Genomic DNA, 14,502 nt, shown 5'->3' on the forward strand with positions numbered 1-14,502 from the left:
CATTTAATACCTGTCTAATTTTGCTTACGTCATCCTCCCATGTAGACCTTATGCCTGCTTCTCGAGCACTGATTTTGCTATCACCCTTAGAATTTTTTGTCACTTGATGTTTTGTGCTGTATACCATTCTGGTTTCCATTCCCCAAGGCCCCCATTGTTTGGTTTGTCAGCCTCTAGTACTATTAGGGGTCACAAAATTGAGATGGCTGTATTTAAATTTTGTCTAACTGTAATTGGATTTCTATTTAACAGTCTTCTTATTGACTCCTTGATTTTCAATTAAATCCCCACAGTGAAATCTTTAAAGTGTGCAGTATCTAACACAGCCTGCTCCCTTCTTTATAGAAAAAGGTCTCACTGCAATAGTTCTTAGTGATTTCACCTATACTTTCTTTCTCTGCTTTGCATTCAAAGAAAAATATGCTTACTTTCTCAGAGTTAATACTACATCCATCCTCTTGAATGTATGATGTTTCCTTTGAGACTATGACCTTACTCCCTCTGCCTCCAGTAGCCCTCACCATTTTCATGGATTCATCTAAAACTTTTATGTAGGTGACTTCTCCTTACCTCTCACCCACCCGTTTTTATATATATCTTTTCATATTTGGTTTTAGTCCTACACTCTTTCCTTTTGGATTTTGCCAGTTAGATGTCCCCCTGGAACTCAACCTCAACATGGCTAAATCTGAGCTTGTCATCTCCTTCTTCCTCAAACCCATCTCTTTATCCCATTTTCCTGTTTCTGTTAATGACAGTGTTACTCTCTGAGCCATTGAAGTTTCGGAGTTGAGAGTCCTCTTAGGTGATAACTTCCCACCTGCCAAACTCTGTGTGTGTGTGTGTGTGTGTGTGTGTGTGTGTGTGTGTGTGTTGTCTTGTCCTTTTTTTTTTTTTTTTTTTTTTTAAAGTAGGCTCCATGCCCAGTGTAGGGTTTGAACTCATGACCTTGGGATCAAGAGTTGGATGCTCTACCAACTGAGCCAGCCAGGCACCCCAGTGTCTTTTCTTTTTAATAGAATCGCTCATACTCCTCTTCTCACTTTGACTACCATGTAAGTTGCATCTTGCTAACTATTTCTGGTACCCTTGTAATATTCCTGAATTTATTCTCTTCATCTTATAAAAGAGCACCTTTAATAAAAGACCTTAAGGTATCGATAACTGTGAAAAACCTTTAATTATTTACATTTGCCTGTAGGATGAAGTAAAACTTTATTAGGGGATTTCTGTCTCCTTTTAATTTGACCCCAACCTACCTTTCCACTTGCTGATCCTACATGTATCTGATGCTCCGCATAGAAATCTTCTCTGGTTCCATGCTTCTACTCATGCTACTCTAAGTCCTCACCATCCTTAGTCCTCAAATTTGCCTCTGAAAGATTAATTCCAGTCATTCAAGACCCAGTGCACATATTACCTTTTCATTTCATCTCTTTCTTATCACTGTAATAAAAAGTAGTCTCATGTAGCCACTCTGGAAAACAGTATGGAGTTTCCTCAAAAAGCTAAAAATAGAACTACCCTATGACCCAATGATTACACTACTAGGTATATATCTAAAGGATACAAAAATACTGATCTGAAGGGGCAAATGCACCCCAGTGTTTATAGCAGCACTGTAAACAGTAGCCAAATTACGGAAAGAGCCCAAATGTCCATTAGCTAATGAATGGACAAAAAAGACACACACACACACACACATACACACACACACACACATATATATATGTGTGTGTGTGTGTATGTGTATATTGTATATATATGTATATACATGTATACATATGTATATATACATATGTATACATGTATATACATATATACACACATATATATGTATACATACGTATATATACATGTATATATATGTATGTATATGTGTGTGTGTGTGTATATATATACACAATGGAATATTATTCAGGCATCAAAAAGAATGAAATCTTGCCATTTGCAACAATGTGGATGGAACTAGAGTGTATTATGCTAAGCAAAATAAATCAGAGAAAGATAAGCACCATATGATTTCACTCATGTGGAATATAATAAAAGAAACAGATGAACATATGGGAAGGGAAGGAAAAATAAAATAAGATAAAAATAGAGGGAGGCAAACCATAAGAGACTTAACTATAGGGAACAAACTCAGGGTTGCTGGAGGGGAGGTGGGCATTAAGGAGTGCACTTGTGATGAGCACTGGCTTTTATGTGTAACTGATGAACCACTGAATTCTACTCCTGAAACCAGTACTAAAAAAAAAAAAATTGCTCTGCCATATATTCCCTCCCCATGTCTGACTGCTTGAGCTTGAGCATATTCATAGCTTTCTGGTCAGAGTTATAAGAATAAGTCTTATTTTGGATTTTAAAACTGTTTTAGGTTAAGAAATTCTAATTCAGCCCTGTATCAAAACTTTTATTTCTTATTCAACTCATAGTTTGCCTGATAACTCCAACTGAGGACTGAGGAACTTGTATTATTGGGACAATGGAAAGGATTCATTTTTTTTCACTTGTCTTCTGTCTTCATAGGTATTCCTTCTGAGTTAGGGCAAGGATATGAAAAGGGAGTACAGGAAAAAAATAGGCCAAGTCTTATATGACTGGTGACTTATGTGTGCCAGGTGCCTAAATATTAGATTTTTTAAATTGGGAGTGGGAGAGAGCCAAAGCATAAGAGACTCTTAAAAACTGAAAACAAACTGAGGGTTGATGGGGGGTGGGAGGGAGGGTAGGGTAGGTGATGGGTATTGAAGAGGGCATCTTTTGGGATGAGCACTGAGTGTTGTATGGAAACCAATTTGACAATAAATTTCATATATTAAAAAAATAAAAAATAAATAAATTGGAGTTCATCAGGGAATTCTTTGGACATCCTCCCATTGGGATATCCCATGCTACACAGTTCATTGACACAGGCATTTTGTTATTTGCTCTCCGACTAACCACTTGCTCCCTTCACACCCCAGTTTCTATTTTTGGCAGAACATTTAACATTCTTTTAATTCTTAATTCTGAGTCTCATTGTGGTAGAAAGTAGCCATCTTAAGGAGGATTCCATTATCCTTCTACCTTACTAACCTGATCCCTGGGAAGCTCATGCATCTTTAACACAACAAACTCTAGTTGTAACAGCCACTCCTGCTAAGGCCCCTTTCCATTGCCCTGACTTAGGATAGCTCTAACCATACTTCTGGCACCCAAATTTATTAGATAGGAAGAAAATACCTAATTCAGCAGTTATGCATCCCCCCATATTCTAAGGAATACACATTAATTTCTTTTTCTCCTTATTTTACATCTATTCCATGAAACCACCTGCTGATTTAGTTGCTGAATAAATATCCAAACATGGAGGAAAAAAAGTACTCTCTTACCTCTTTAACCTCTGCTGTAATGTTCCCTCCTTTGTGGTCCATATAACATTCTGGTATGTAGTAATAACAGTAGCAACTAATATTTGAGCATTTCTTTTTTTTTTAATTTTTTTTTCAACGTTTATTTATTTTTGGGACAGAGACAGAGCATGAATGGGGGAGGGGCAGAGAGAGAGGGAGACACAGAATCGGAAACAGGCTCCAGGCTCTGAGCCATCAGCCCAGAGCCCGACGCGGGGCTCGAACTCACAGACCGCGAGATCGTGACCTGGCTGAAGTCGGATGCTTAACCGACTGCGCCACCCAGGCGCCCCATATTTGAGCATTTCTTATGTGCCAGGAACTATGTGGGCTTTACATGCATTATCTCTTTTAATAATACATTATTGTTTAATTCATCTCCCATTTGAGATTATAAGTTTCATGAGGTGAGAGCAAACCTATCTTTTTGATAGTATTTTTATCATAGCACCTATGTGCCTAGCCCACTAGGCACTGTCTAACTTGAATATGGTTTAAGAAGCAGTATATTATAGTAGAAAATCTGTGGAGTTAGGCTTATCAAGACTTGGGTCCTGGCTCTGCCCTCTTACTAGCTGTATAATGTGGGTTAGTAAGTACTTAATTTCTTTTAAGTCTGAGCTGATCTTTAAAGGTAAGTATAAAGCCTCAATAAAGTCGTGTTCAGATTTATAATATCTCTAATATATTCTACCTTGTATGTAGAAGGTATTCATAAATATTAGTTCCATTCTTCCTTTTATTCTGATTAACTGTAAATTAACTGTAAACTGTAAATTAACCTTCTATCTTTCCTCTTTTCCTGTTTTCCCTGCTTCTCTGTGGGTATCTTTTTTTTTTAAGTTTATTTACTTATCTTGAGAGAGAGCACGCATGAGCAGGGGAGGGGCAGAGAGAGAGAGAGAGAGAGAGGTGGGGGGAGGGAGGGAGGGAGGGAGGGAGGGAGGGAGGGAGGGAGGGAGAGAGAATCCTAAGCAGCCTCCACACTGTCAGGCTCAAACCCAGGAACGGTGAGGTCATGACCTGAGTTGAAAGCAAGAGTCAGCCATTTAACTGACTGAACCACCCAGGTGCCCCTCCTCTGTGGGTATCTTAAAATTGCAATTAGGATAGTCTGAGGATGTGAGAAGACAATTAAAATCTTCTCTCCTTGCAACTCCTATAGTAGTTTAATTTCCATTAGTCATTCTAAATTTGTATGTTAGCTTGTGTTATCTTTGCATGTATTTACAGCCAACTAAATTAGGATACTCCTTGAAGAGGGGCCATAGGGGCTGTTGAGCTTCTTATTCCCCTCTTCTTAGCCTGTAAGAATCCTTCAGTGGATATTTGCTGAAACTGATTAATGGAGGGAAACTTTTAGTTTATTTGCCCTAGTAAGCTTTAGTGCAGACAAAATGCAAGAGATTGCCAAGCAAGGAATTGATCACTGGAAGAAGATAGGATGCTACATCCTGTAGGTTTAGCAGTGTTACCTATACTGTGCAAAGTTTTGTGAATTATAGCAGCTTGTCTGGATATCATACAGATGTAAAAAAGGTTTATAATCTTCAGTAAACTAGGACCTATTTTAGAAAAAAAAACAAAATAAAACTCTTGCAAGCCCAAAATTCCAGTGTTTCAAGTATTATATATATCATGTTATTTAATGTGGGCAAAAATTAAGCTAGGCATAAACTTCTTATATTTAAAATTTTATACATCTAAAAGAAAATTGCAAGTTAAATACAAACAAAATACAAAGCAATAAAATCTAAATTAACATTTATTTAATGTGATGAATGATACTGCCTTGTAAAAATGGGTCACTACCTACGATGTGAAAATGGTACTGACTGTTAGGGTATAGAATCTTTTTAAGTTTGACATGTATACACTGCTATGGATTGTGATAACTGTCATCTTGCCACTTTTCTCTGTTCTGACTACTGGGAAACCTTCATTTGTACATCACATCCTATGAGGTTATTTGACCTTCACTTCACAAAATATGTCATTTTCATAGTCAAGGCTCTTCTGTGACAAGTAGTAGTACTTGGTGCCAAGTTGATCATAAACAAAATGAACAATGAAATAAGTTGGTACCACTTGGATTTAAGGTTGTTACTGAGATGATTCAGTTTGTGGCTATATAGGTTATAGAAAAAATGAAAACATAGAAGATTGTGGTAGATACTTTTTTAGATTCCAGTTTAAAAACCTTCATGTAGATGTTTAATTGAGTAGTATAGACTTTTATATTTTTTTACATTTATGCTATAAATTAGTTGATATTTAAAATTTTTTCATACTAAATGGCTTCTGTGATTGTTGTTTGGTCCGAGAAATTGGGCTATAATTGTCCTTGTCTATATAGGTTTATGTAGGCCATTGTAGACTGTATCTTGGGTGGTTATCAAATTGGAATTTCATTGCTACTGTCTTGTAATTTTATAATTTTTACCCTTTACTGTTCATTCATTATCCATTGGCTTTGATCTCAAGCCCCTAGAAAGGACATGATACCTTGTGTAAGAATATGGCTGAGGGGAATAGAGAGGGCTAGTAGAAACCTCACCAGAAATGCCATTGAATCTGTGGGTAAAACCTAATTATACATAAAGAAAATGTGATAGAATTCAGATTGCAAATCATTATTGAAGCTGAAAAATAACAGAACCATTATAGAGCCATTATGAAGGCTTTTTTCAAAATTAGATACTTCGGTCAATTACATACCTGCCAAATTTTGTATTTAAGGTATAATTTGGGATAGTAGCTGAGAAACTAATCTTTAGTATTAGGATACCTTAATTCTACCCTCTTTTCTGTAATGTCTCATGTGTCTTACTGGGTAGCTACAATTAATAGAAATCTTTTGAGTACTATTCTTAGGTGTTAAGCTACTTCACTGAAGATTAGTTTTTTTGAACATATGTTTCAATTTCTCAGTATATAAGTATCTGTTTACCAGCATTGTAGTGTTTCTCCTGTTACCTTAGATTTTATTTTTGTATCATGGAGAAAAATAGATGTGTTTTGTTTTTCTCCCTTGAAACTCTTTGTTTCCCAAAGAAAATGATTGCAATATATATGTGTCCACCTTTTCCATAGGTGAAGTGGTATGGAGAAGTAGCCAGTTACTTGGGTTTCCTATAACAAAGAAAAATTTCCCTAAGGGCTGTTTCCATAGTCATTGCAATTATTGAGGGTAGATAATCTCTGGCTCCCAAATTGGCATTTAGGATTCTAGGATTCATAATTTTCTTCAGTTCTATTGTCCAAGCAATGGCCCATCTATCTTAAACTCTTAGGAAACAAAAACAGATGGTCCAGGGGTGCCTGGGTAGCTCAGTCGGTTAAGCATTGACTCTTGATTTCAGCTCAGGTCATGATCTCACAGTGGTGAGATTGAGCCCTGAATCCCAGTGTGGAGCCTGCTTGGTATTCTCTCCCTCCCTTTCCTTCTGTGCCTCCCCTGCGTGCACTAGTGTTTGTGTGCGCTTTCTCTCAAAAAAATTTTTTAAATTAAAAGAACAGATGATTCAGTCTTATAGCTGCTGAAGGTCATTCCTTTAACTGCCAGAAATTTATCATAACTGTGTTTTTATGGAAATCTTTTAGAATTTATTATATATTTTCCTGCCTTCTCTGTATAAAAGTAAGGTTTAAAAATTAAAAAAAAATAGTGCATGCTCACTTCAGAACATATGGAGAATACAAAAAAGTTATGCATTTGGTAAATACCACACAGTTAATGTATTCCATGCACTGTACTAGTTATAGAGGATATAATCGTGAATAAGTGCCGTGTTGTCTTTGACTTTACAGAGTTCAGTCTAGTATAAAGTAGAAAATAAAAATAATGAGGATTGAATTTCTCATTAAAAATGAGAATTTCAATTTTAATTGAAATTAAAATAAAATGACATAAGTAAGTCATGCTTCTAAAAATTTTTTTAAATATGTAGAAGTATATAAAATAAAAGTAGTAGTGTTTCCCACACCCTTTCTTTAGAGATAAACACACAGTTTGTTAACTTCCTAATTTTACATAAAGTTGGAGGGCATAAAAGCAGGAGCATTTAAAATGAAGAGTAATTACACAATACAAAGCCATCTCATCCATTTTGTAGCAAGGAGCTTTGTACTTCTAACCAAATTTGGCAACTCATGTGTCTTTTTTTTTTTTTTTTTTTTTTTTTTGAGAGAGAGAGCGCGAGTGAACATGAGTTGGGGAGGGGCAGAAAGAGAGGGAGACACAGAGTCCGAATGAAGCAGGCTCCAGGCTCCCCACTGTCAGCACAGAGCCTGACGTGGGGCTCGAATTCACATACCATGAGATCATGACCTGAGCCAAAGTTGGACGCTCAACCGACTGAGCCACCCAGGCACCCCAGCAACTCATGTCTTTTTAATGAAATCTACAAGTTGCAGAATTTTATGTGTAAAAATTGGGGCACTAGTACCTAATATAAGCTTTTAAAATTAAATAGTACTAAAGGGCTCATACAGTAAAACAACAGCCTTCTGTCTCTGCTTTCTCTGTTCTGCTTGCTTTACTAGCCATTTTCAGGCTTTTTAGTTGTTTGTACTGCTATTTTCATAGTATAATACCTGGCATTTCATTCATTTAACAGATATTTATTAAGTACCTAATACATGTCAGTCCCTGTGTTAAGAAGATACTAAAGATATATTGGTGAACAAGGCAGTACACTGTCATAGCCATTGTGTGGTTTATAAAGGGTGTTTATTCCTAACCTTGAACCAAATAATTCTTCTGTTTGATAATGCACTGAGAATTGCAAATAAAATAAACTTTTGGAGCATGGTCACCGTGGTCACGGGATAGTACAGACTGCTTCTACCATATGGCAAGTGGTGTTTCGATTCCATATGACCAAAGTTTCTATGTGGAAATTTGAGACTTTTGGATACTGGTTAAATAGTGGAGCTGCATGTCCTTCTTCCAAGAGTTGTCTCTTAATGTTACCTGTTCCAGTCATTTGGCCTGAGTTGCAAAGCAAATTCATAGGTATATATTCATATACTATGAATATAAATGTAATATATACATAAACATAATTGAGCCCTCTAGCAGAATATTTTTGAAAGTAGTGGATGAATTCTGTATGGTTAAAATTTTCTTTTCATCTTAATAGCTGTAGGTAAAATTGGCCTATTTTTTGCTTGACCTCTTGCCATTTGAAAGACCCCCTCACCCTGAATCTTTGTGTTTTTATTTTTCTCAGGTTGTTTTTTGTACTCCTTATTCATCCTATTGTATTCTTCTTTATCTTGAACAAAAACAGAAGTACTAATTTAATCACATAATAGCCTTAGTTATGTAGTTCAAAGATAAGTATTGAAGACTTTTTTTTTATGCATACATTGGAAGTCCATTGCTATATATGGGTTTAAGGCATTGGTCCCTTAACTTTCTTCTGAAATAATTTGTAGATTTTTTAAAACCTTTTTTTAATGTTTATTTTTGAGAGAGAGAGAGAGACAGAGCGTGAGTGGGGGAGGAGCAGAGAGAGAGGGAGACACAGAATACAAAGCAGGGTCCAGGCTCTGAGCTGTCAGCACAGAGCCCGGCGCGGGGCTCGAACCAACGAACCGTGAGATCATGACCTGAGCTGAAGTTGGATGCTTAACTGACTGAGCCACCCAGGTGCCCCAATTTGTAGATGTTTTAAAAAACAATTTGAGTTGCCAAATTTGCTATGAGTCCTCTAGTTTCTTGAGATAAAATGGGTCAAGTTGCCCTGTATCACATAATTATTTTTCATCTTAAATAGTACATCTTTCATGCACATTAACTTTATGCTAGGATTAGGAAAGTGAGAACTATATGTAACAAATAGTTATCTCTAGCATGAAACTAGATGAACGGGTAGACTTTGGATTGTAGCTGTGGCCTCTTTAAATGTGTAACTAGAATGTAGAGTTTTATACACACACACACACACACACACACACACACACACAGAGTAGAAGAAAATTCAATTGTCTTAAGAGACCATCATAACTCATATATTCTATTGCCGTTACCCCTAATCTTAATACTTCAGCTTATTAATAAAAAAAAACTAATAATAATCAGGTCCACTAAAATCTTACTAGAACTTTACTATTTACCCTATATTGTCAAAAATGATAGTGCATTATATTTTGAAATGACTGACCGATGATGATGATGATGACCGATGATGATGATGATGATGATGATGGTGGTGGTGGTGGTGGTAGATTTGGAGAACACTTTTTAAAAAAGTGTGACACTTTGATAGACACTGTTAAATATGAAGTCACTGATGACACCATGGGTCTTTCTGTCTAGTTGGGGAGATAAGACATAAGCACATGATGGACCTGGTAAGCAAGAAAGATATAAATAAGTATTATGTCTCTTATGGGGTTAAACAGTACAGTACATAGAATTAGAGATGGAGGCTTTTTTCCCCTGGAGAACTGTTGGATCAGCCAATATTGAATTACATACTTTGGGCTGCTCAAGCACAAAACTGCTAGAAAGGCAGATATTAAAGGAAAATGTTAAAGGGTGTTAGTAAAAGTTGCTAGACATTGACCTTGTCCATCTGGCAAAATTCATGTATTTTTCTACATCACTGCTTATGTTTTGATATTTATCATACAATTGATGTTTATTTTCATAATCTATTAACATAGAAAACCCATTATTAAGCATTTAATATGTGCCAGGCATATGGCTAAATATTGAGGATATAATGTTGAACCAAATCAGATAGATCCTTGCCTAATTAAGCTTACAGTCTAGTGGTGAACATGAACATTAATGAAAGAATAATGCAAATAGAGCAGTGGTTGGTGGGATTGACTGCTTGAGGGGCTTAAGGGAAATCCTGGGGTGATAGAAATATTCTGTGTCTTAACTGTGGTGATTACATGTATGTATACATTTATCAAAATATGTTGAACTGTACATCTAAAATAGATGTTTTATTTTATGTAAATTATCTCATTTTATGTAATTAAAGAGTATTTTATGTAATTAAAAAGAGTATTTTATGTAATTAAAAAGAGTAACTCAAATACATGTAAAATTATAGCTGTGATAAGTTTTGTAAAGGAGAGTTATAGGGGCCATGAGAACATAATAGGAATTCACATAGGTGGGGAGGATAAGATGATGAATAGCAGTAAATTGAAGATTTGTGTCAAATGGATAAGTGTAAAAGAAGTAACAGCCGGCTCCAAGGCTATGAGCTTGGAAAGTCCATGGCAAATTGAAGAAACTTGAAAAAGGTCATTATGTGAAATGCAAAAAATGAAGGAGTGGAAGGTGTAAAATGGACTAAGGGTGTAAGTAGAGCTAAACTTTGTAAGCCATTGTTACAGACTGAATTGTATCCTAAGCACATTGGAAAGCAGTTGAAGTTCTTTAATTGGTTGTGGTAGGGGGTGAGGAGGGGGTAATTAAATTGGCTTTGAAAACCAACTACTGTGGCTATAGTGTTAAGACTGAATTGGAGGAGCTAGGGTAGATTCAGGAAGTTTATTGCAAAAGGCCCAGACCTATAACCGAGTGGTGGTAATGGGGAGAGGTGGGCATAATTGAGAATGTATTGGGGAGGTAAAAATGATGGAACTTGATGGATTGAAGGTGGAATGAGAGAGGCAACGTGGACTGTCCAGTTTATGGTTTGCATATTAGAGTGGATGGTAGTGGTTATCGTTTACTGACATGGAGTACTGGAAGACCAGGGTTTTGAAGCATGGGTTTGGGGAAAAAGAGATTGTGTTTGGTATTGGGCATTTTGGGAAAAAAAACTTTACATTAAACTGTACGTATCTTTAACATTGAGTGCAGCAAGCATTTATTGAGCCTTCTGTGCAGGGCACACTATGCTAGTTGTAGGGGATAGCAACCGAGCTAGAAAAATTAAGGTGCTTAGGAATTTAGTAGTTGCAGATATACAAATAACCAGAAAGAAAAATAGTAAGGGAAAGAAAAGGAGATTGTCCTCCGGAGCAGTAAGTTAATCATTTATGTCTGTGATTCCCTGCATTTTGGATAACTATCTGTTAAGGCCCTCTAAATTCGAACTTTTGATCTAATGTGAAGTTATGCCATTTAGTTTCTTGAAGCATCTTCACAAACCACCTACATTCCTTATGGAGCTGTGGCATAACAGCAGGCCTACGATGTTTCCTGTATTAATAAAACAGGCACCCACGCTTTTGTTTACTGATGAAGTATCTTTTCCTCCCCTCAACTCCTTCCCCCCAACCCCCCCGCACGCGACACAAACAACTCTGCGGAAGTAAGCAAAAGCAGCAAGATGAAACTTGGTTCCACAGCTGCCAGATTTTTAGATAGTAAACTAGAAGTCGGTGGGTGTAGGTGGAGCAGTTTTTCGTCGGTAAATTCTTCTCCAGTCGCCACGTTATGGGAATTCCTGGGGCTGAAGTTCTCAAGCCAAGCCCAGCTCCCTTGAGCAGTGACCTCCCTTTCCTAAGGAGTGCGTGGGCTCAGCTGGCAGCAGCTGCACGTCTCGAAACATAGGTCCTGCAGCAGGCTTGGGTTCCCAGCTCACAGCCCCCGAGGGGGGCCCCGGGCTCCGTGAGGAAGCAGCAGGGGTTGGGTCTGGGCAGAAAGGCAGGGGGGGCAGGCTCTACGGTGCCCACCGCAGCTGCCCGTCCCTCCCGTGAGTAGACGTCTCCCTCTCGCCTCTCCACCCAAAATTGGCCTAACGGCCAATCATCAGCCGCTCACCTCTTTTACAGCAGGTGACCTATGGCCAATCGCCAGGGGTTTCTTTGCCAGGAGCCGCCAGGGCCAGCCAATCGGTGCGGCCCTTAGGCCCGGGCGGGGGGCGGGGCAAGAATGGGGGGCGGTTAAAGGGGTGTCCCGGGGGACTGGCGGAACCTGAGTGGAGAGACTTCACTGCATTCTGGGGGATACGGACTGGGGGAGAGAAAAGGGGTGCTTGGAAGCGGCACCTAGTTCCCTCCTCTGGAGGCACAGAGGGCGGGGGCCTTGGCGAATGGCTTTCTTGCTGGCCACTTGCGGAGTGAGTAGACCCAGAGGGTCTGGGAAAGGGGCCGGCCCCCACCCCTGAGTCCCCGGGGTCCCTGCTGCCTGGCCGGGCCGGGCCGTGGGTGCGAATGTCGCTCTCTCCCCGCCTCCTTTCCGCTGCCCTCTGGGGTGAGTAGGACGACGTGGCCACCGAGGCCCTCTCTTCTCGGGGAGCTCTCCTCACTTCTTCGGCTGAGATGGGTTGGAGGGTGAGGCTAGGGGTCATTCGCCACCAAACCAGACTGGAGGGTATCTCTTCCCCTTTTTCTCATTTCTGTGGAACTCACTTTCCTTTTCGAAAGCTCTCTCAAGATATAAACACAAAAGTTAAGCTTTCTCGTAGTGTGAAAGCTTAATTTTGACCAGTTGCCCATTAATAGAATCTCCACTTGCAGGCCAAACATTTTATTTTTGGCCCTGTTGTTCTTTTAGCCTGGCCTAGTATTTTTTGTGTGTGATAATTATAGGTGCTATTATTTGTGAGTGGGGGGGGGGGTGTTTTTATTCTTATTGGTAGCTTGTACAAAAAATTAAAAACCTTGGAGTAATATGGGGTTCTCAGAAAAACTGGAGGTAAAGGTTTAGGTTCTTAGCACAACTCAGTAATGCAAAGTTGAATATAATGAATAGGGTAAAAAGCATGTTTGAATCATGCAATTTTTTCAGCATTCATACCGTACTTCACAAGTATTTTTGTTATGAAAGAGCTGTATTGAGCCAGAAAACTTTTTGCTACTTTGAAGTAACATTTGGTTTTGCTTGTCCGTTAAATTGTTTACTTTTAGCTGTGTTCAGGGAATTAAAAAACAAGTAATTATTTCTCCTACTTTTCAGTGGAGAAGTTTAGGCATGTAGTTGCAGTTTTAAGAGCTTTTGTAGTGATATTTAAATTGGAAAATTTCAAACACTGTTTGTGAATCATTTCTCAGAACATTGCCTGTGTTGAATTAAGTGATAAAACCCTTTAAGGATTAGGATCAACATCTTTCATCTTCTTAAAAAAATTTTTTTAGCTTTCATTTTTTGTGCAGCTTAGCAAGAGACAAATAAAATATTACCTTCCCTAACTCAGGGAAAATATAAACCACCAAAACTCGGACTTTTAGTCTGAGAGCTTAAATGAGAAATAAGGAATATCACAGACAAGCCAGATCTGTTTCCAAGTGTCCTGAGTTTGGTTTTGACAGAGATGGCATTATGCTTGAAGTGCCTCTCAATAAATACTAAGCTGCAAAGGCTCTTGGTCACATCCATTTTGATATTTCTAAAGTTCTAGGTGGATTTTTTTTTAATGCAAAAAGATTGTATTCAGTAATAATCTAATCACTCAGCCATCCCCAGATGATATGAAGATCATATCAGGGAGTTTAAGTTTGATTCAACCAGGAAGGAGCATCATGATCCAGCCATATTCTGCTGATTGGAAAATCAGGCTGTTGCATGGTGTGCAGTCTGTTGCTTGAGGAAGATAATACCAGGCTTTTATTCTGAAAGCAAATTCTAGGGTATACCCCTGCGATATGTTGAGTTCTATCAGTGCCTAGACTTTGTAGTATGGAATGATAACTGATGTTTATGTGGATTCTATAGAAAAAGACAGTTTTAATGTAGTTAGCCTATTATATTCAAGGTTTTTCAATAAAGATTTAAACAAAGGTTATGTTTGAAAGAATAGTTCTTAGCGTGAATATATAATTAAGCCAAGTAAGTCTCCCTAAATATGTTACTTATTTATATCTTAAAGTTTATTTATTTTGAAAGAGCACAGAGGGTGTGGGGGTGATGGTGTGGGGAGTGTGACAGGATCTGAAGAGGATCAGCTCTGTGCTGATAGCAGAGAGCATGATGTGGGGCTCCAACTCATTAACGGTGAGATCATGACCTGAGCTTAACCAGATGCTTAACTGACTGAGGCACTGAGGCGCCCTGCCCTCTCCCTAAATATTTTAATTAATTGAAGTTCCACCATACATAGGTAATTAGTCATTTAAAGCTGTTTTCCATCTCCCTTATTCATGTCCAGTCACCAGATCCTGTTAAATTTGCGTTAGTAATATCTCT

The 14,502-nt window shown here is 38.2% G+C and overlaps 1 protein-coding gene across 8 annotated transcripts in view; it reads left to right on the plus strand.

Moving 5' to 3' along the window:
* OSBPL9 (oxysterol binding protein like 9) overlaps positions 1-14,502 on the plus strand; it is a 190,957-nt gene that overhangs the window by 115,367 nt on the left and 61,088 nt on the right. The window contains exon 1 of one of the 8 annotated variants that reach the window (XM_015070924.3): positions 12,266-12,436. The exons of 6 other annotated variants lie outside the window; for them this stretch is intronic. In XM_015070924.3, the coding sequence (XP_014926410.2) occupies positions 12,410-12,436 (27 nt within the window). In that variant the 5' untranslated portion in view covers positions 12,266-12,409. Of the gene's footprint in view, positions 1-12,265; positions 12,571-14,502 lie in introns of those variants that run through there. One more of the 8 variants, XM_027059213.2, reaches the window with a different exon arrangement.

The sequence above is a fragment of the Acinonyx jubatus genome, chromosome C1 (genome assembly GCF_027475565.1).
Source record: "Acinonyx jubatus isolate Ajub_Pintada_27869175 chromosome C1, VMU_Ajub_asm_v1.0, whole genome shotgun sequence".
NCBI classification, from domain to species: domain Eukaryota; kingdom Metazoa; phylum Chordata; class Mammalia; order Carnivora; family Felidae; genus Acinonyx; species Acinonyx jubatus.